The sequence below is a fragment of the Myxocyprinus asiaticus genome, chromosome 34 (assembly GCF_019703515.2).
Source record: "Myxocyprinus asiaticus isolate MX2 ecotype Aquarium Trade chromosome 34, UBuf_Myxa_2, whole genome shotgun sequence".
NCBI classification, from domain to species: domain Eukaryota; kingdom Metazoa; phylum Chordata; class Actinopteri; order Cypriniformes; family Catostomidae; genus Myxocyprinus; species Myxocyprinus asiaticus.
In genome coordinates this window covers 1,542,640-1,566,112 of record NC_059377.1, presented here as the reverse complement: position 1 = coordinate 1,566,112, position 23,473 = coordinate 1,542,640, and the positions used below count along the sequence as shown (strand labels likewise).

The following is a 23,473-nucleotide window of genomic DNA, read 5'->3' as shown; positions in this document are numbered from 1 at the left end:
GAAGTGCTCCAAAATTACTTGGTAAACGGGTGCAGTGACTTTGGTTTTAAAAAAACACAATGGACCAACACCAGCAGATGACATTGCACCCCAAATCATCACAGACTGTGGAAACTTAACACTGGACTTCAAGCAACTTGGGCTATGAGCTTCTCCACCCTTCCTCCAGACTCTAGGACCTTGGTTTCCAAATGAAATACAAAACTTGCTCTCATCTGAAAAGAGGACTTTGGACCACTGGGCAACAGTCCAGTTCCTCTCCTTAGCCCAGGTAAGACGCCTCTGACGTTGTCTGTGGTTCAGGAGTGGCTTAACAAGAGGAATACGACAACTGTAGCCAAATTCCTTGACATGTCTGTGTGTGGTGGCTCTTGATACCTTGACCCCAGCCTCAGTCCATTCCTTGTGAAGTTCACCCAAATTCTTGAATCGATTTTGCTGGACAATCCTCATAAGGCTGCGGTTCTCTCGGTTGGTTGTGCATCTTTTTCTTCCACACTTTTTCCTTCCACTCAACTTTCTGTTAACATGCTTGAATACAGCACTCTGTGAACAGCCAGCTTCTTTGGCAATGAATGTTTGTGGCTTACCCTCCTTGTGAAGGGTGTCAATGATTGTCTTCTGGACAACTGTCAGATCAGCAGTCTTCCCCATGATTGTGTAGCCTAGTGAACCAAACTGAGAGACCATTTTGAAGGCTCAGGAAACCTTTGCAGGTGTTTTGAGTTGATTAGCTGATTGGCATGTCACCATATTCTAATTTTTTGAGATAGTGAATTGGTGGGTTTTTGTTAAATGTGAGCCAAAATCATCACAATTAAAAGAACCAAAGACTTAAACTACTTCAGTCTGTGCGCATTGAATTTATTTAATACACGAGTTTCACAATTTGAGTTGAATTACTGAAATAAATGAACTTTTCCACAACATTCTAATTTATTGAGATGCACCTGTACTTTCTAAATATCTGTTTGTTTACTATGTTGTTTTGACATGAGTGTTTTACAGTAGCTAGCATGACCTGTAATGTCTCTTGTATGGAATACATGGCTTTTTTGTATGGAATACATAGCATAGCAGAAGACAGAGTGGCTGTGAGAATAAAGTAACGCAAAAGTAACAACACTAAGTAATGTAACTTTTTAATTATGTTACTTTTTTAAGGAGTAACGCAATATTCTAACGAGTTACTTTTAAAAGTAATGTTACCCAACACTGTTTATAAACACCTCTGTAAAATATCGATGGTCTCTCACGTTCGCGTAAATGCCCTCGTACATTGAGGGAATCCCAGAGTTTTATGTAAAGGGAAATTCTACTATTGAAGTGCAATTCCACTGCAGGTCGCAATAGAAAGGTAAGGAAACAAACACAGCAACAACTCTGGAATATCTAGAAATAAAGTGAAGCAACAGAGAATAAAATAGTGAAATCTTCCTCGGATACCATGTTTGTTATTTACACAAGTGTCACGGGGAAATTACATTGCTGTGGAGAAAGCTGCTTACTGACTGAGCTGCATGTATACGGGAGTAAAGAGTATGCCGCTTAAAGACTGCATGTAAACCGGAATGCTACTTTCTCGCAATAACCCGCTTTCAGGTATCTATGTAAACGTAGTCACTGTGCATAGATCTTGAAATAATTCTCACAGAGTGACTCGAGATGGCTAAAAACACTAGTTTGTGAGTGAAACGAATGTGCTTGTTGTATTTTAGGAGTTAAGTCTTTTCTAACGTTATTCGATCTGTATGATGTTACCTATTCCCATTATGGAAATGTCACAGATGAGCGCTGTAACAGAGATTAGGGTTTGTATTGTGTTTTGTTTAATGTTCGTTACATGCTGTTTATTGCCTCATTTTGGTTTAATGCAGTATTACATCTGTTATAAGTTCATTATTCTCTCTCTGTGAGTCATCAGGATTACCATAAACACTCATATACAGTGCATTCAGAAAGTATTCAGACCCCTTCATTTTTTCACATTTTGTTATGTTGCAGCCTTATGCTAAAATGCTTTAAATTATAATTTTGTTTCACATCAGTCTACTCTCCATACCCCATAATGACAGCAAAAACCAGATTTTTCATAACTTTGCAAATTTATTAAAAAGAAAAAATTTAAATATCACATTGACACTTGAAATTTAGCTCAGGTGCATCCCATTTCTCTGGATCATCTTTGTTTCTACACTTTGACTGGAGTCCATCTGTGGCAAATTCAATTGATTGGACATGATTTGGAAAGGCACACACCTGTCTATATAAGGACTCACAACTGAAAATGTATATCAGAGCAAAAACCACGCCATGAGGTCAAAGGAACTGCCTGCAGAGATCAGAGGCAGGACATCTCTGGAGAGACCTGAAAATTGCTGTCCACCGACAGTCCCCATTCAACCTGACGAAGCTTGAGAGGATCTGCAGAGAAGAATGGCAGAAAATTCCCAAATCCAGGTGTGCAAAGCTTGTTGCGTCATACCCAAAAAGACTTGAGGCTGTAATCGCTGCCAAAGGTGCTTCAACTAAGTACTGAGTTACTTACGTCAATGTAATATTTCAGTTTTTTCTTTTTAATACATTTGCAAAGTTATCAAATCTGGTTTTTGCTTTGTCATTATGGGGTATGGAGTGTAGATTTACACTGCCGTTCAAATGTTTGGGGTCACTTGACCGAAATGTTTCTCATGATCTTAAAAATCTTTTGATCTGAAGGCATATGCTTAAATGTTTGAAATTAGTTTTGTAGACAAAAATATAATTGTGCCAACATATTAATTTAATTACAAAACTAAAAAATTTTCAAATTAAAATAATTAATTACAAGTTTTTGAAATGGATGACTTGGACCAAATAATAAAGAAAAGCAGCCAATAAGTGCCCAACATAGATGGGAACTCCTTCAATACTGTTTAAAAAGCTCAAGAAGTTGGTTGAGAAAATGTCAAGAGTACATGTCTGCAAATTCTAGGCAAAGGGTGACTACTTTGAAGATGCTAAAATATAACACAGTTTTGATTTATTTTGGATTTTGTTTAGTCACAACATAATTCCCATAGTTCCATTTATGTTATTCCATAGTTTTGACGACTTTACTATTATTCTAAATTATAAATAAAAAATTATAATAAAGAATGAGTAAGTGACCCTAAACTTTTGAACGGTAGTGTAGGTGAGAAAAAAAATAATTTCAAGCATTTTAGCATAAGGATGCAACATAAAATGTGGAAAAAATGAAGGGGTCTGAATACTTTCTGAATGCACTGTAAATGGGCACCATACAATTTATGCAAGTGTATTATCATTTATTTCTAATTCAAATCAGCAAATACAAAATCATTTCTGGTTTATGTTACATCTGCCAAACCTTAAAAAGCAGTCCAAACTCAAATTCCAAGCTTTTAAATGACACCTATTTTTCAAAGAGAAGCTTTTAATGAATTAGCTAGCAGTTCCAGGTTAAAGATATATATATTTAAAATATTGGTTATCGGTACCAGCCACAATGAGATGTGAATGACTGGTTATCTGTAACGGCCTAGAAATTCCATATCAGTGCATCCCTATTAAATACATCATGTGTGTCAGCGTAACATTGCCTGTTCATTTAATAGTCATGTTAACCTTACTAGTGCAACATCCAGTGCTGTGCAGTCTGCTTTTGTCCAGAGAGGACGGTGCAGCTGAATTGCGTGTGTGTGTTTCAGGCTGTGTGAAGGTGACCGAGCAGTGTCTGCCACTCCTTCGCCGCTGTGCCTCGCTCCTGAGTGTGGACCTGCGCTCATGTGGCCTGCTCGCGCCGGACGTCTGCCAGCTGCACTGCTTTCCCTCCCCTGAAGACAGAGTCCTGCTGAAGAACAGCTGAAGAATCCTGCTGCCAACACACTACAGTAACAGACTTTCTAGAGAAAGAGAGGACACTTCACTGCTTGTGTTTCTGAATCCACCATTTGTGAGTGGACAAATCAAACCCATGTAGATATTCTGTATCAGTAATACAAATGTGTAGTTTGCTTTAAATTATCCACTCATGTGCACAGTTCCCACAGTCACGCCCCCAGCACAGCTCAGTGTCCTGTTGGGAATACTGGCTCTATCCCAGGTTGCAAGATGAATCCGAATGTATCTTACTGTGGAGAGGTCTCCAACACAGAGTTATATTTGTGAATTTGGGTGAATCTCACAAAGAACATGTCCAGGTAACATTTCACAGCAAAATCAAAAGAAAAACGAATTTACAATATATTTTGCATACAGAAAATGATGCCCTTTTGTAGAAACATTCAGATTTTTGGGGATAATTCTTATTCCCCAAATGCATGTGGAATTTTCACTTTTGGGCTTTTTGTAATTCCCATAATTCTTAATGGTGTTTCTCTGAACTGTAATACAGTCATTCTTTACTGTATTAATGTAAAAAAATACTGTAATTGTTTTTAAGGAAGTACAGCAAATATTACCATGATATCTTTTTTTGCATTATGGTATAGTAATTTAATTGGAAATGTGTTTAATTTTAATGAAAGTAATGTCACAGTGCTGTACTAATTATGCTAAAACAGGCTTCATTTTGTTTCATAAATATTGTTTCTTTTGATTTTGGGGTCAAATGTGACCTGTACATTTCTTAATAGGTTTCATCTTATGAAACTTGTTAATGTGTGAGATCGGTTTGGGGATGTGTGCGTGCAGGTTGTGAACAGTGTTAATGTATCTTTTTAGCATTGGGTTCTTGATGGCCTCTGTCTGTGTCACATATCCTGCAGCTGATCTCTTTGGATTGATCTGTTGGATCTATTGGAGATCTATTTAGAGATTCATCTGAATTTGTGCCGCTGGTGCTGTCGCTCCCCATGTGCCATTTACACCGGTGCCCTTTACTTTCCATTTCTGCTGTTTATTTCTGCTTCCTGCTGCTCTGCTTGAAATCACTGATCAGTGTGCTTACTAAACCCAATCACTTAAGAGCACACAGCCAATGGCATGCATCTGTAAGCCTTGAACTTAGTAACCAGCTGCACTGAGTGGCCGTTGTTTCCTGCGAATGTGCATTATGCTCAGCTGCATCTGTGACATGAGTTTAGTAAGTGCTGAGGGACCTCCTGTTGTCCAAGTCACACATAAGTGACTCTCGTTTGACTCGCGATCACGTTTGAGTGATATCCTCGAAAAGCTGCTCACATTTAAACCCAGAAGGGTCCAAACACCTTTCCTCTCAAAAGCAATCAAAAACCAGGTAAGGGAAAAGAAAGCTTTGTTGGTTAACAACACCTTGTGGAATAGCCTGCGTACCGCTTGTTTTTGAGTACATCTATCATCAATTAATTTTCGGTGTTTCAAACTCTGTTCAGTATTATTACAGCCGCTCACTTACAAAAGACTAACTTGAAAAAGAAATGATCAAAACATAATTTCGTTGCTCAGATTCTGCATATCCATTCCTGCAGTTCTTCTGAGTACCTTGTCACCTGCCATAATGGTTTTTAACATATATCTTTGAACATTTGAAAAGGGTAGGCTTTAACAGGCCTCAAAAAGTATTACACTAATAAGATGCTTCATTATGGATACACGTGTTGTGGACTACACAACTCTTCCAGGCAAGACATTTCCATGTGGTTGTGATCAATTAATTAATTGGTGATGTTGCCATCATTTTGATTTTAACTTCCTTTTCCTTTGTCGTATGATTGAATGGGGCACTGCCTAAAACAACTTGTTTTCAATCTCTTGGTGAGCTCTGCAACCTCTAACTTCCTGTATATGTTGCATGTCAGCACCTTGCACTGACTGGATTCCTTGCACATTTATATTCAGTATTTGGTCCATACATGGCAGTTAAAATTGTTGAATGGGAGTACATTTAGAAATGAAAGAAACTGCTTAAATATTTTAACTTGACAAACAGAATCCTTTAAAAGTGACCTTTTAAAATTGATTACTATGTCATTGCAACAGCAAAATCAGAAGAGTTGGTGACATCATATTTAGACAGTGAATATGTTGTTTTACAAATTTTTCATGATATCATGTCCAATGCAGTTTGCATTCAAAAGATGTTTATGTCCATTTGAAATTATTTGTGTGCAGTTTGTAGATATACATCAAACACTGAGTTGTTCAACATCTGTTTGTAGTTTTTGTGGACTCTGAATGAAGCAATTAGGAAAGTCATGTTTTTAATAGGTGTTAAAATTGGTTCTTCTTTATCCAAATATGTTTTGTGCAGGTTCATAGCCCACTCTACTGAAATGCCATGTCTGAACCAAACTGAATTTCACCCTGGAAAAATGTACAGGGCTGGAATCATATTCTTAAAATATCTTGCCAAAATTTTCTATTTTGGGTATTTTTTATTTGTTTTTATTTTTTCTATTGTTATTTTTTATGTTTCTTCCATTGCATTGAGTGAGAAAGATAGATAAAACAATGAGAAAAGAAAAACTCAAGGCAGCTACTATACGAGTGACTACTGTAAAATGTCTAAATAAATAAAGACAATGGGGTTTGTTTTTATTTGCTCTGCTTTTCTTTCCTCAATATGAGGCATGCACACTGAAATAGTTGACAGTGCAATAGTTTAGAACAAAGGGAAAACATGAATTTTGATGAGATACTGAGCACTGCCACCCTAAGAAGTGACCCCAATAACCTGCTACACCTCAAACTTTTTTAATTAAGTTTCGCAATTGCAATTTAAAATGTACAATATAATAGGGCACTAACAGCTTCATGTTGTTGCATTTTAGCTGTACCTGGGCAGGGAGAAATGAATCTGATTCACCTGGTTATATTTCAGGGATACTTTTGAAGTCAGAAATTTACATACACTTAGGCTGAAGTCATTAAAACAAATTTTTTAATCGCTCCACAGATTTAATATTAGCAAACTATAGTTTTGGCAAGTCGTTTAGGACAACTATTTTGTGCATGACACGAGTAATTTTTCCAACAATTGTTCACAGACAGATGTTTCACTTTTAATTGACTAGATCACAATTTCAGTGGATCAGAAGTTTACATACACTAATTTAACTGCCTTTAAGCAGCTTGGAAAATTCCAGAAAATGATGTCAAGCCTTTAGACAATTTGCCAATTAGCTTCTGGCAGGAGGTGGTTTCTGAATTTGAGGTGTACCTGTGGATGTATTTTAAGGCCTACCTTCAAACTCAGTGCCTCTTTGCTTGACATCATGGGAAAATCAAAAGAACTCAGCCAAGACCTCAGAAAAATGAATTGTGGGCCTCAACAAGTCTTGTTCATCCTTGGGAGCAATTTCCAAATGCCTGAAGGTACCATGTTCATCTGTACAAACAGTAGTACGCAAGTATAAACACCATGGGACCATGCAGCCATCAGGAAGGAGATGCATTCTGTCTCCTAGAGATGAATGTAGTTTGGTGCAAAAAGTGCAAATCAATCCCAGAACAACAGCAAAGGACCTTGTGAAGATGCTGGAGGAAACAGGTAGACAAGTATCTATATCCACAGTAAAACGAGTCCTATTTCGATATAACCTGAAAGGCTGCTCAGCAAGGAAGAAGCCACTGCTCCAAAACTGCCATAAAATAGCCAGACTACAGTTTGCAAGTGCACATGGGGACAAAGATCTTACTTTTTGGACAAATGTCCTCTGGTCTAATGAAACAAAAATTGAACAGTTTGACCATTATGACCATCGTTATGTTTGGAGGAAAAAGGGTGAGGGACTGCTGCAGGAGGGACTGGTGCACTTCACAAAATAGATGGCATCAAGGGGAAGGAAAATTATGTGGATATACTGAAGCAACATCTCAAGACATCAGCCAGGAAGTTAAAGCTCAGTCGCAAATGGGTCTTCCAAATGGACAGTGACTATAAGCATACCGCCAAAGTTGTGGCAAAATGGCTTAAGGACTGAATATATATATATATATATATATATTCAGGAGTTTATATTATGATTTTTATATTATATGATTTTCAGGAGTTTAAATTAAGTCCCTCATTTAATCTGTTTTGGATTGCTCATTTGGAAACATCTTAGTCTGAGATCACACCCTGGTGAGTTTAGAGGTGTTGCCACATATAGTTGGAGCTTTAATGTATCCCTTTTGCAAAATCCTGATTTCCAACAGATGTTAAAGGCTGAAATCAATGTTTATATGGAGACCAACTGGTCCTCAGTATCCTCTGTGCACTAGGGGCCAGATCATACAGTATGCCTCATTCATCAAAAAATCCAAAGCACGAGAACTCATGGAGTTGGAAGGGAATATTAAAAGTGCCGAGGCAAAGGGGGTCCTGGGTAGCTCAGCGAGTATTGACGCTGACTACCACCCCTGGAGTCACGAGTTCGAATCTAGGGCATGCTGAGTGACTCCAGCCAGGTCTCTTAAGCAACCAAATTGGCCCGATTGCTAGGGAGGGTAGAGTCACATGGAGTTACCTCCTCATGTATAATGTGGTTCGCTCTCATTGGGGTGTGTGGTGAGTGTGCGTGGATGCCACGGAGGATAGCATGAAGCCACCACACGTGCTATGTCTCCACGGTAACGCGCTCAACAAACCACATGATAAGATGTGCGGGTTGACGGTCTCAGACATGGAGGCAACTGAGATTCGTCCTCCGCCACCCGGATTGAGGCGAGTCAGTACGCCGCCATGAGGACTTAGAGCGCATTTGGAATTGGGCATTCCAAATTGGGGAGAAAAAAAAGAAAATAGATCGGGCCTGTCTCCTCAGCGGACTGCCGAGCCGGAACTCTGTGAGCTCACTCTATTTCCAGCTTATGGCCGGTTATGTCGAGCAGACTAGGAAAGAGCCCGTCCAGAAATTCCACCATATTCTGACCCTATGCTCGCTCAGGAATTCCAACAATTCGGACGTTGTTCCGCCGACTACGATTTTCCATATCCTCCAACTTTTCCCAGACACGCTCCAAGTCTACTTTGGTCGCTAGCGGAGTAGCAGCTAATTCCCTCTCCGATGACTCCAGATAATCGATCTGTTTCTCGACATCTGCCACTCTTGTAATCATCTCAGTGAATTTTGTCTCCATGGCAGTGATTGATCGACATATTGCAGCAAGATCCTCCAAGTCAGCAACAGCCTTCTTCAGCATTGCTGACACATTCAGCAATTCATGCCAAATCTCTTTCACCTCTCTGGCCAAATTGACTCCCTGGTCCAAGGCCTCCGGGGGGAGACGTCAGCTTGAGCACGTAAGTGTCTTTTAATGTCTCCAGAGCCCGAGGATTTTGAATTCTTTGACATGTTGTCTTCCTAGAACAGTTATGGATCAGGGTGTTTCAAATCTCACCGGTTTATATCATTAAAAGTATCAAAACTAGCAAAGTGCGCAGAGCTTGCCGTTCACACGTCCGAACCTCGCATGGTGTAACGTGACTCATGAGTAGCACAACTTTAACAACTATTATCTAACAAGAAACTGTGATTAACTAATTAGTAATTAATTGCACAGAGATGAATGCAGTAGTTCACAACTAGCTAATCAATAACTACAATTTTTTTTTCCAAACCTCCTGGAGAACCACTAACTATGCTGTTTCATAATTAATGTGAAACTAATCAAGAACTAATGCAGGACAAATGACTAGAACTACATTAACATCTTAATCACTACTGTTAAGTAATACACAAGATTGTTTACCTACTCAATAGGTAATAGCAGACTTATGATTGAGGTTATCTATTAATAACTAGTAATGTTATTAAGCCTCCTATAGAGAACTATTTACTAATGGGCCGTTTTAAATAAATGGCCTTCTTAATGCAAGTTCGGGAGGTTACCTCACTCCTGTGTCAATTCTTTCAGCATCTCTCCACTGAAGTTTACATTATTTCTATTAACTTTTTCCACTGTCATTTATTATGTAATCCAGGGGGTTTTCAGAGCTCAAGTTGAGTCATTTGCTAGAGTCTATATGTAGGCCTACAGCAAATCTGTTTACCATTTCACTCATGGATTATGTTAACATGTAAACTTGTGAATTAATTAACTGTCAATAAACAGGCCTTGTTAATTATTATTTTTATATACAGCTTAGATCAGCACTTGGTGTAATCACTGGAGGGACAAGGAGGAATACTGGACCAAAATTAATCATCAGCCAAATTCCATATAAATTGTAGCCTATAGTGATTTATTTTTTCTTCTTCTTCTTCTTCAGGGAGTGGGGAAAGTCTTTATGATGTTACCAATTCCAGCACTGGAATCACTTTATGTATATTATTCTGTTCTATTTAGTGACAAAAATGAAGCATATCTTTACAGTAGCAGGACAGTGTCCTTTGAGTGCTCTTTAACCAGAAATACATTTAAAGAAATAACCCCTCTAAATTACATTGCTTGGTATAATATCACTATAGCCAACTTGCCTCACAGAAATATATGGTTTTTCTGGATATCTCACTTAACCATTACGAATTAGTATGCGGTTTCTGTATATTTTTGGGTTAGGTTTCAATTAATAACTACTTTGAAAATCATGTTAACCCACTAGTAATGACTCATGTTACAACATGTTCTGAAGGAGTTATTGACCATTTGGCACAGTATTCAAAATGAAAATCATGGTAACCCCATAGTAATGCCAGAAGTGTAACAACATCCTTCTGAAGGAATTACTAATAATGTCAGTTAATAATGAATACTCAAGTATTTGATTCTACATTTTAATTTATTCAGATACATAAATCAGTTATATAAACGTAAAAACATTCAAAACATCTTTCTATGACATTAAATTAATTGAACATAAAATGCATAATAAACACTTTACTGCTTTACAATATCTTTTGTCAAACCTATTGCAGGATATAATGCTTTTAAAATTCTCACAGCTGCATTCTACTAACCTAAGCCAGTGTTTCCCAACCTTTATTTCTGCCACAGCTCACTTTTTATGATTAAAAAAATCCCACGGCACACCACTATCCCACATAACCATCATCAATAGTTTTCCTTTTCAAGAACTTGTCCATGTTTTCTGTCTGTCTTAGTAGTGTGTTTACTCATAATTTTTGAAATTCGGCTATGCAAAAAACTTTACATTAGTACGCTCTATAATAAGGTCACAGGTGACGAGCACTAATTGGGTAATGAAAAACCAACAAATTTGTGTATTTTCCAATTTGTAGATTTGTTCTTGCAACGCCACAGCAAATAAGTTTTTATTTATGTATTTAATTACCGTATTTTCTGGAAATAAAGTCGCACTTGACTTTTTCACCAGGACCAGGTCAAAATCACGTAGTTGAGCATGAGGCGACTTCTAGTGACAAAACGACCCCATCTCATTCATTGTCAATGAGAGCTGGCGACTTCCGGGGACACGAGCGACAGCGACCTCTGGTGCCTAGATGTGGGCGTGGCGAGCGACACGGCAAAGTTGAAATAAGTTTAAAGCTGCGTTCACACTGCCAGCTACTTTGTCACTGCATGTCGCCAGTGGCTGGCAGTTAGGTCGCTAGTGGTGTATATGGAGATTCTAAACAGCACTGTTTCTTTACAATTAATATTATTATTAAAATATTAGTAAGGTTATTAATATGGTACGTTTATTCACTATATCTGATCATTTATATGGTTTCGTTTGCTGTCATACATGTAACCCATTTTCAAAACAAGTGATTTGATAGTTAATTTTACAGGCTATTTGATAATTTAAACCCACTTGGAATCCCCGCAATCTCAGATACACCTTTCCACGCATCATTTTTCTTAAATATGTCCCTGTACATGGGCAGAGATATATCATATAACACTGGTAAATTGCTAACAGCTAGGATTAGCCTTTCCTCCATCTTTCCGTCACTGCAGGAGCTGAGAGAGAAAAATCACGTGAGCTCTACCATCTTCTCTCGTATTGGCTGTTGCTCCCGAAAGTCGCTCTTAATTTGCATAAAGTTAAACATTCTCAACTTTGTTGTGTCGCTGGACACGCCCACATCCGGTCACCAATAGTCGCTGTCGCTCATGTCGCTGGAAGTCACCAGCTCTCATTGAAAATGAATGAGATGAGGCACTGGGAATTGGGCATTCCAAATTGGGTTAAAAAAAAAAACAAAAGAAATTAATGAGATTAGGTTGTTTTGTCACTGTGTGCCGCTGGCAGTGTGAACGCATGCAAACGAAGAGCGACTTTCAGGAGTGACAACCAATGGGAGTGACATATCGTGTTCAGTGGAGCTCATTTCCTCTGTCTCTTTTGAGGTAATGGAGTTGAGTGCAGGCAAGACAGAGAAGTTTCTGTGAGTGATTTCACGGTCCTGTATGATTCGTCTGTAACTACATACATGGATATAATAAAAAAAATTATGTATGGAAAAGAAACTGTCGGGAGTATGAGTGAGTTTGATTCATACATTGATAGTTCGTTCGTCTTATTATTGATATGACGCTATATGCACTGCTGCAGTTCATATAAAAACCCTCTCCCCTGCAGAATGATAACTTTTAAGGATAGGATAACTGATTCCTTGTCAATTTAAAATGAAATTGTAGTTTTACTAGCAAAAATGCCTCATCTGTTATTATATTTTCAAAAGACATGGCCAGACCTGCAGTCCACCAATAACATTAAGCAACTTCACAGTACAGAGACTAGAGGCATTAAGCAATAAAGTGGCTGCATGTGTGTAAGGGGCTTTAGACTTTTGGGTTCGCCTAAAAATTGACCTCAGGCTAAACAGCTCTATAGGCTATTTTTAAAAATGAGACGAGTAGTTGGACATGTCCTGCCCCAAATTCCTGTTTCAGTAGGAAATACGTCAAAACAGCGAATCGAACAGCGCTTGTAAAGGCACTTCAGTGCGACTTTAACTGCGTATATTTTTTCATCGTGTTCGGGCGGAGCAGTGTCAGCTCGGATCAAGACAGAGGAACCGCATTCTTCTCCCCGCTTCAGCCCCACCCACCACCTCAGCTCCCAGCATCGGGAATGCTGATTGGATTAGAGGCTTGATGGACATCTAGTTTTATGATTTAGATAATTATATTCAATTAGATTTAAGTTATTCAAAAATACATAAAAATGACTGGAATACACCTACTCTATGATACTCTACATATTCAAACACATTTTACGACTAGACTTCATATGTTTGAAACCTTTAAACTAGATTTTTAAAAGATGTATCAGTATAATATCTCTGACATCCTTATTTGTCATTGACACATATACAGATACCAGACACTTCTTATGTTACAATTAATATGATGATCCAGCTAAGTCCTGAAGAAAACAGAGGCACAGTGATTCATGCTTCTCTGAAGATGCATTTTCATTCTGACAAAAAAATATCATTCTTCATATTTTGACACTGTATTTGGAGGAGTTAATATGGGGATGAGTAATTAATTAGTAGTTATTTTAATTTAGTCATAGTTAGTTATTATATCTCAATGAGGCAAATACAATTCAGTAATTATTGATTAGCTCATAGTAAACTACCACAGACATCAGGTTGTAATTTCTTACTGATTAGTTAAGTGTGTTTCCATATTAGTTAATAGTCGTGACTTAAGTGTTAATGTAGTACTAGGAATAGTGAAAGGAATGTCAAGTCCAAATTAAGTACCACTTGAAATAAAAATTGTCATACTGTATGTGGTTATATGGTAATGTGTAGACTTTTGTAAAATAATAATAATAATAGCAGAACAATACTTAAATTACATGTCTGCTGGGGCTTGTTATTGAGATTTTTTTACATTATAGTTAATGCATTCCCTAAACCCCATACCCTTGCCTAAAAATAAACCACATTCTGACCAAGTCTGAGTTTACCAAATGGCCAAACTATATCCCCTTCCATGTCTTTGACCATATATCTCATCTTTTCTTCAAAGATTATCAGCCTTTAAACTTCCATATTTATCTCATTCCAGATACATGCACAATCTCACTCTGGTACAGTGACAAATGGAGACATCAACACTAGCGGCACTTCTTTATCACCAGTGCCGAATAATGGTAACATTTTCTCTGAGAACTCTACTGCGGTAAATGAATACACCTCTGATCCTGTCTTGGCATTATAGAAGACCACCTGACCCTCCTCACAGTCCAAATAGATGCCGATGCGATGCAGGTGGCCGGTGACTTTCACTTTAGTGAGTGGTGGAGCGGTCAAAGCTCGTAAATGGTTTCCACTCCACCACAATGTGTAGTAGCCAATGGCAGGACTCATATCAAAGAGGCCCTTCCTCTGGGATGATTCACGCACCACTCCCAGCTTCCAGTCCTTATTTTCACCAACGTTTACCTGAGTGTGAAAGATAAAGTGTAATTAAAGTGCTAAAGATATACATGCTATAACTTGTTAGTTACTTATTAGATTTGCATATTAAGAAAAATAACCACCCTCTTTTTTAATGGCCTTGATTCCAGAAGTATTTTTAATAAATTAATTAGTTACATTTACCTTTTTCACACTCAAAGTGCTTTACAGAGCAAGTGGGGAATCCCCTCAACCACCAGCAATGTACAGCATCAACCTGAATTTGGGATGGTTGCCATCCCATAATATGCCAGAATGCTCACCACACACAAGCAATCAGTAGAGAGGAGACAGACTGATGAGCCAATATCTATGGGGATGATTAGGAGGCCATAATTCATAGAGGCCGAAGAAAAAAAAAAAAGTGCTCTAGGATTTCTAATCCTCAATTTAACTAAAAAATCTGTAAGATGTTGCCTTTTAATAATGTAATAGTGTATATTTTTTTACAGTATTGTATCCCTATCACTACACTGGGGCATTAAGACCCAAACAGACCACAGGGTGAGCGCCTGCTACTTGCATTACTTAGTCCTCTTCCATCAGCAATCTGAGTTCCCTTTGATATTGGTCAGTTTAATGCTGCTTCAATAGCTGACATTATGGGAACTCCGTTAAGAGTGACGATTACTGAGGTCCATATAGAATACCGCCAATTTATTGGCAGATGGAGCTTAAGCTCTGCCCCAAAGGCGAGTATCTCGAAGCACGAATAACTGGAGTTCAGCCATTTTACCCAGATTTTCTGAAATTCAGTTTTTTTGTTTTCAAGCCCGACTCTGCATTACTTTGCTTTGTTTTCTCTGCATATCATCAATAGGACAGAGAAGGATTAATCCTTCCCCTTCAATGGCTTGTGTTTATTAAAAGTTTGTTATAAGACTTTAAAAAGTGCGGTCACTGATGACCTCTTTTATTGCTTTTTCAATAAAATACAGCTGATAGAGTTGGCAGCAGGTAATCTACTGGGGACATGGTTTAGCGTGGTGGAAAATGAATCCATGTTACCATAGTTACAAACCAATTGAATTGTACTGAATAAGTAACTATGGTTCACCTTGAAATTTTGGCTAATCAACAGATTTATTTTATAAAAATAAGGTTGAAATCACACACTGAAATCATACAATAGCATATATACAAATATAAAAATCACTTTCTCTATGAAGATAAGGAATGGGAACCCAACTGTAACCCTTTGGGAAACCTACTGCAACGCTATACTGCCCTAAGAAGGTAAAACACAATAACTACACATTTTATTAAAATTGAGTTATGACCAAAATCTGGTCTCTCATAGTACACTGTAAAAAATGAATCAGTGGGGTTGTAATTGTAAAAAACCAAAAAAAAAAACAAAAGAGAATATTTTCAACAAATGAATCTATGTTTGTTCATTTACTTTGATATATTAAATAACATGCTTAATATCATTAGTTGCAAACACATAATTTTTATGGTTAAATATTGTATGTATTATCTTGAGTAATCTCTACAAGGCTTTATAGGCGTGTGTATTTTCAATATAGTATTTAAGTTACATTTACTTAAAAGACTTGACTGTTGAATTTGAATGATGCAATTTGGTTTAAACAGCTGGAAACACGTCTCTACAGTAGACTTTGCCATGTGATTTTAAAGTAATTTTAAAGTTTTAACATATGAAGCTACACTTATTACTGTAAAATACTTAATTTTGATGGAATGTATTATTGTAACGCTAAGTGACTGTGCACAGTGTGTGTGTGTTTTCTCGGCGGGCAGTTCAGTCTAGTGATGGGAAGATCGGATCTTTTTACTGAGTTGAATCTTTGAGTCTCGTTCAGCAAAATGAACGAATCTTTATTCAAGTCATTTCGTTCATTTGAGCAGAATTAAATAAAAATTTTCAATAGCCAAATCCTCCCCCCAACACGTTAACTTACGCAAACTTATATAGTCCCAATAAGGAAAATTGATAATGCAGCCAAGGACAAATTATGAGAAACAGAAATGACTAGTTCACCTCTGAGAGTTGAAAGGTGAACTAATTATTTCTGTTTCCTGTACCTCTTTTTTTCCCGTTCGTTTGTTACGTTTTCACGTAACAAACGAACGGAGGTTACGCTATGCACATACTCGGCCAACACAAAATGAACGAATCACTCTCTAAGACTACTCGTTCTTCTGAGTCACATAAAAGATTCATTCAAGATGAATGAATCGTTCATGAAAGACCCATCACTAGTTCAGTTGTGAGTTGCAACTTGGTGCATCAAATAAATGCGGGAGAAGTTCTGTTCAAACTTTAACTCGTCTCCGTTTCTTATTTTATTATATACAAAAGTGTTTAGGCGAACCCGATACGAATGCTCGGTTACATTTCCTATGTCAAAACAAAGATATCGTGCCGGAGGAGTCAAAACAACAGAAAAAAGGTAAGAATCGAATTAGATAAAAACAAATTTACTTAAGAATGATTTAATGTTGTTACATAAGGTATGTTGAGGAAAAATGCTTGTTAAATGAGCTGATTCATAAGTTTATGAGCCATGTATTGTTAAGTACATTTGTTAACGCTTGTCCTGCCATACAGTGCATCTGGAAAGTATTCACAGCGCTTCACTTTTTCCACATTTTGTTATGTTACAGCCTTATTCCAAAATGGATTAAATTCATTATTTTCCTCAAAATTCTACAAACAATACCCCATAATAACAACGTGAAAGAAGTTTGTTTGAAATCTTTGCAAATTTATAAAAAAAATAAAAATTAAAAATAAAAAAAAATCACATGTACATAAGTATTCACAGCCTTTGCTCAATACTTCGTTGAAGCACCTTTGGCACCAATTACAGCCTCAAGTCTTTTTGAGTATGATGCTACAAGCTTGGCACACCTATTTCTGGGCAGTTTCTCCCATTCTTCTTCGCAGGACCTCTCAAGCTCCATCAGGTTGAATGGGGAGCGTCGGTGCACAGCCATTTTCAGATCTCTCCAGAGATGTTCAATCGGGTTCAAGTCTGGGCTCTGGCTGGGCCACTCAAGGACATTCACAGAGTTGTCCCGGAGCCACTCCTTTGTTATCTTGGCTGTGTGCTTAGGGTCGTTGTCCTGTTGGAAGATGAACCTTTGCCCCAGTCTGAGGTCCAGAGCGCTCTGGAGCAGGTTTTCATCAAGGATGTCTCTGTACATTGCTGCATTCATCTTTCCATTGATCCTGACTAGTCTCCCAGTTCCTGCTGCTGAAAAACATCCCCACAGCATGATGCTGCCACCACCATGCTTCACTGTAGGGATGGTATTGGCCAGGTGATGAGCGGTGCCTGGTTTCCTCCAGACATGACGCTTGCCATTCAGGCCAAAGAGTTCAATCTTTGTTTCTCATGGTCTGAGAGTCCTTCAGGTGCCTTTTGGCAAACTCCAGGCGGGCTGTCATGTGCCTTTTACTGAGGAGTGGCTTCCGTCTGGCCACTCTACCATACAGGCCTGATTGGTGGAGTGCTGCAGAGATGGTTGTTCTTCTGGAAGGTTCTCCTCTCTCCACAGAGAAATGCTGGAGCTCTGTCAGAGTGACCATCGGGTTCTTGGTCACCTTCCTGACGAAGGCCCTTCTCCCCCGATCGCTCAGTTTGGCCAGGTGGCCAGCTCTAGGAAGAGTCCTGGTGGTTCCAAACTTCTTCCATTTAGGGATGATGGAGGCCACTGTGCTCATTGGGACCTTCAATGCTGCATACATTTTTCTGTACCCTTCCCCAGATCTGTGCCTCGATACAATCCTGTCTCGGAGGTCTACAGAAAATTCCTTGGACTTCATGGCTTGGTTTGTGCTCTGACATGCATTGTTAACTGTGGGACCTTATATAGACAGGTGTGTGCCTTTCCAAATCATGTCCAATCGACTGAATTTACCACAGGTGGACTCCAATCAAGTTGTAGAAACATCTCAAGGATGATCAGTGGAAACAGGATGCACCTGAGCTCAATTTTGAGTGTCATGGCAAAGGCTGTGTACTTATACTATAAAACTTATGTACATGTGATTTTGTTTCGTTTTTTTTATTTTTAATAAATTTGCAAAGATTTCAAACAAACTTCTTTCACATTGTCATTATGGGGTATTTTTTGTAGAATTTTGAGGAAAATAATGAATTTAATCCATTTTGGAATAAGGCTGTAACATAACAAAATGTGGAAAAAGTGAAGCGCTGTGAATACTTTCCGGATGCACTGTAAATCAGTGATTACCTGCCACTTGAGTTATGTAAGCAATATCATTTTGGTTGAATTTTATATTAATTCAGCCTGGAGCTTCAGTTGTGTACTCATTGATATAGCTTTGTTGTTCTCTGTCATTGGGATTAATAATTTGCTCAAAATGTTCTTGTGTGTGTTTGTGTCAGCAGTTTAGAAATGCAGACATGAAAGAAACTATGTACGTAGTATGTTGTTACATACAGTTTCAAATATTTGGCAAGACTGCCATGCGCGAGAGAGAGAGCGCCAAACTGAAAGAGGAAACTGGAAGATGTAAGCTTTATTTATTTAGTCATTTTTGAAGATATGAAGGAATAAATTGACTGTAGAATTACTGAAAATCAATGCGCATTTGAGGTGTTAATCCGGACACGAAGCGCAGCGACCATTACACCACAGGTCCGCATTAACTTTCAAAACTTGGATGGTTTTGATGATGTTGTTCCGCTTATGTTTGTTTTCTCAACACATTTTCAAGGCTTTCATCTTGGGTTGATCACTTTCTGTATACCTGTAACCGAGTGATGCTGTGTCGCAGGTGCGGGCATGATAGAGATATGCCTCGTAAAAAATTCAAACATTCGTGAAGGCTGAACGCCGTTGGGGACCTGTAACTGCAAGTACTTCTTTAAACTGTTTTTATAATGTTAAATAAGCAATATTTGACAATGGACCAACGCACCACCATGTGTTGTGCATTCAAAGGTCTGGAATCAATAATTCCGCTCATCCAAATATTATCACATACATTTATTTTAGCTCTTCTTCAGGGTATTCCTACATTAATATTAATTGTACTATCCTTGTCTTTAGCAACTGTTTTTTTTTTTTACGATTTCACTACAGTAATACTGCAGTATCCTTATAGTAACCATGGTTTTAATAAAATAATATTGTAGTAATTGACTGTAGTAATCATGGTTAATTTTGTGGTTCTGGTTTTACCTCAAATACCATGGTTTAACTATGCTTACTAAAACCTTGGGTAGTTTTTGCCAATATCTGACAGTGTTTGTCTTCTTTACTTTGATAAGACTTATCAGTTTTGAATCCTGACTCCACTTCAAAGCTCTAAGAGAACTGGGTGCCTGTGTTTAAGGACAAGATCCTGCACTTTGCCAACAGAGAGAAGTGGCTCTTCATCTGCTTTCCAATGTGGAAACTATGACAGCAGGTATTGGGGATAAAGAACATTATCTGTATTTAAGAGAACAGCAAGACTGTGCTGTCATTCAGGTTTAACTATTTAAATTATGTAAAGGAAATAGTTTACCCCAAATAAAACATTCTGTCATTACTTACTCACACTCATGCAATACACACAGAAAATGCTTTTATATCCATTAATTTGACAGACTGGTCACTTCGTCCTGACATTGTTTGGAAAAAAGGAATTAGAAGAACATTAAAACATTTTTCAATTTTTGGTTCATTGAAAAAATAACATAAGTTTAGTATGGCATGAGGTTAAAGTAAATAACTAATCAAGAGCAGGATTCATACTAAGAGTAAGTGATGATAAAATTTTTATTTTGGGGTGAACTATTCCTTTAAGAAACTTTAAATTAATTTCACATCACACATCCAAATGTCATAGCAGTCAAATTTTCTTAACAAGACTTCAACTTTTTTAAGTTTACATTGAACAATTGTACGTTCTCGTTCTCGACAAACAAGTTGACATTGCTTTTCTGGTCCATATTGTGCTCTCAACATTGATTCATGATTGGAAGGAAAATGTTTGGGCCAAGCTTCACAGGAACCATGAAAGCCTTCACTGACATGCAGCCTCTAAGTTAACACAGACATTTCTAAAATCATAGAATTAAATACTTACACATTTGCACGTACACATACCACACTCTTGATGCCCCACCATCAAAACTGCCCTTAGATCTAGCAATATGCGTTATATGTGTCGCAAACAGTATGCCATTGCTCAGCTGTTTTGAACTTCTTTTTGGCTCAGAGCGAAGATTAAAAAAGAACTTCTCAGTGAGTATGCCAGGGCCTTTAGGGAAGCCTTCAGAAGGAAATACAGTAACACTACAATAAGGTTCTAGGCCTATTTGTTAGCATTAGTAAATGCATTTCTTGCCCTTGACCCATCTGCAGAGCACTGTACATGTACACACGCTGTATAAATGACGAGAGAATTCTAATTTTTTTTGGGTGAACGATTTTAACCACTGTGTGTTTACATTAATTTACATTAACCCAAAATATTGTTCATTGCTACTTTAATGTAGTTAACTAATGTTAACAAATACAAAGTTATTGAAAACTGTTACTGAAAATATTAAATACTTTAGAAGAAGCACTAGTAAGTCATGAGAACTGTTCCTAAAGCTTTTAAACTTGGTTGCACTGATAATGCATTGATACGCAGTCATTTCTGATTTTACAGGTTGGTACCAGTGGCTGATTTCATGCACCTTGCAAAAGATGCCACTTTTCCATACACATCGATGCTTGGAGAAAACAGTCAGTGCTTTCAAGCATTTGTTGTCATTCACTGAGAAGCACTTCAACAAAATACATTGCGAGGCACAGTGGACATTTGCTTTAAAGCGTTCTATGTCTTAAATATTAATCGCCCCAAACAGCAAATTTAAATGAATTTCTGCTGACTGGAAACTTGTTTACCCAAACAGAAAATAAATTTCTACCTTTTAAATTGTTATTGTAGTCTGCCTGCCTCTCACTCACTGTGTGGTTGTGGTGAAGTGATTTTGATGACCAAGAATTCTGTTTTCAATTTTTAACCCAATTTGCGTATATTTTTATCCAGCATGCTGCAAAGTTACTGACGACAACAGTCCAAAAGTTGGGATAGTCATTAAGGGGAGCAGAGGTTTATACTGATGTTTCAGATGTAAAGACAAATGTACCTTTAGGTTTTCTTGCATATATTAATTTGTGTTCACAGTCTTCAAGTACGTCTCTGTAGTCATGTTTTTAATGTGGTAAATTAGTTCAAAATGTTTTTTTTTTTTTGTTTGTTTGTTTTATGTAAAAATGGCTAATTAAATAAGTAGCTAACAATTTTTTGCAAATTCCGCTTATGAAGTTTGCAAATTGCATTTGTCTTTGCTGCTGTCATTTTTTCTTTTTACATTTTTATGTGATGTTGCTGCAACAATGTAAACTTCACAGGTACTATTTAGTGTTTAACATTAAGACCAAATGTAACTGTAGTTCATGGTGAAATAATAGGTACTGTTACCAAACCTGTTTATTTGTACTCCCATTTGTGTTTTAGTCCATATAAGTAGATGTTTTTGTTTTTCTATTTTTCTTGGATACATTTGCAATTTTATTGCTGTTGAAATGTTTAATTAATTTGTAACATTGTAAAAAATGTAAAAAAAAAAATGTTAAACAATTGAGTACACTTTTTATAATAAACAGGCTATATTAGAAAACTTGGTATATAAACTAAATGCATTTGACAATCAAGTGTTACTTAAAAATCTGTGAAACCTATCTGAAAAGATAAGTTAATATTACTTGATAATGGTAGTTCCAACAAGATAAATATTGCCTTTATAGCTTAAAAATGGCCTGTAAATTGTTCAATTTGAGTTGGCATTACATGTGAAATCTAATATGTCAAACTAAAATTTGTTCAGTTCAAAATACTCAAAAACTGATGCAAATAATTGCCTCAATTTTTTTTAAAGTAAAACCAGCACAACATTTTTTACAATGTATTATCTGTCCTGTGACAGACAGTTTTTGCTCAACAGATAAAACAGTAAGACTATTTTATATCCACATTTTGCTGACTATCAAATAACTGTGAAGACATTTTCCCCAATTTTAGTGCTGGTGTAGTTACAGTGACCACATTTACATGCACTTAAAAAACGGGTTATTCCAGGGTTTTTGCAGAAAGTGGTGTTCTGAATTGTCATGTAAACAAGAACGCAGATTTACTTACGCTGTTAAATGGATTAAGAGAAAGCGGTTTTACACACCTAGGTTTCTCCTGGAGAAAGCTGCTTATGTGGCCATGTAAAAACAGGTTACTGAAGAGTGTGTATGTGCGTGGAACAGACCGAATAACAAACATAATAGGAAGCCCAACAAAAATTCAACAAAACATTTATGGGAATATAGTGGGAAAAGCACATACACAATAAATGATACCCCTTTTTAAACACCACTGTAAAATATCGATGGTCCCTCACGTTGGTGTATATGCACTCATACATAGAGGGAATCCCGGAGTTTTATGTAAAGGGAAACCCCACTATTGAAGTGCAATTCCACTACATGTTGCCATAGAAAGGTAAGGAAACAAACACAGCAACAACTCTGTAATATCTGTAAATAAAGCAAAGCAACCGGGAATAAAATAGTGAAGTATTTCTCGGATACTATGTTTATTTACACAATCGTTGCGGGGGAATTACATTGCTGTGGAGAAAACTGCTTACTGACTGAGCTGCATGTATACAGGAGTAAAGACTGCTGCTTTTACAGAGCATGTTAACTGGAATGCTGCTTTCTCACAATAAGCTGCTTTCTAGTGTCTATGTAAACATAGTCATTGGCCATGTTTACATACATCCTCATAATGCGATTATGGCAATACTGCGATTAAACTACAGCTCATGTAAACAGAATACAGCGATTATGATATTGCGATAATGCTAATAATCAGAGTAATGATAATTGCAGTAAGATATGTGGAGTACTCCTATTTTAATCGCTTTAAATTAACATGTAAATGCTTTAATCGCATTTCTTCAACTCTGACCAAAGTGCGCCTGCGCCAGTGATGCAGATGATGTTAGGATCCAGCACAGGTTCGTAAACGTCGCAAAAAAGATGAAGCTGAAATTTAAGTGCAGCTTTATGTAATACAGCAGTTCCATGCACCGTCTTCCAGCACTGGTGCTTCCCAACTACAGAATCTACAGCCCCACAACAAAAAACAA

The 23,473-nt window shown here is 37.4% G+C and overlaps 2 protein-coding genes across 5 annotated transcripts in view; one reads left to right on the top strand and one right to left on the bottom strand.

Moving 5' to 3' along the window:
* LOC127425139 (F-box/LRR-repeat protein 19-like) overlaps positions 1–14,030 on the top strand; it is a 162,348-nt gene extending 148,318 nt beyond the window's left edge. The window contains exons 11-12 of one of the 4 annotated variants that reach the window (XR_007894559.1): positions 3,711–3,955; positions 13,900–14,030. Coding sequence is in view for 2 of the 4 variants with exons in the window: in XM_051670821.1 (XP_051526781.1) it covers positions 3,711–3,868 (158 nt within the window). In the remaining 2 variants the exon portion in view is untranslated. Of the gene's footprint in view, positions 1–3,710; positions 7,834–13,899 lie in introns of those variants that run through there. The other 3 variants (XM_051670823.1, XM_051670821.1, XM_051670822.1) reach the window with 3 other exon arrangements.
* The window catches only part of LOC127425141 (E3 ubiquitin-protein ligase TRIM7-like), a 116,339-nt gene continuing 106,779 nt past the window's right edge, over positions 13,914–23,473 (bottom strand). The window contains exon 10 of the mRNA XM_051670826.1: positions 13,914–14,276. Within this exon, the coding sequence (XP_051526786.1) occupies positions 13,914–14,276 (363 nt within the window). The remainder of the gene's footprint in view (positions 14,277–23,473) is intronic.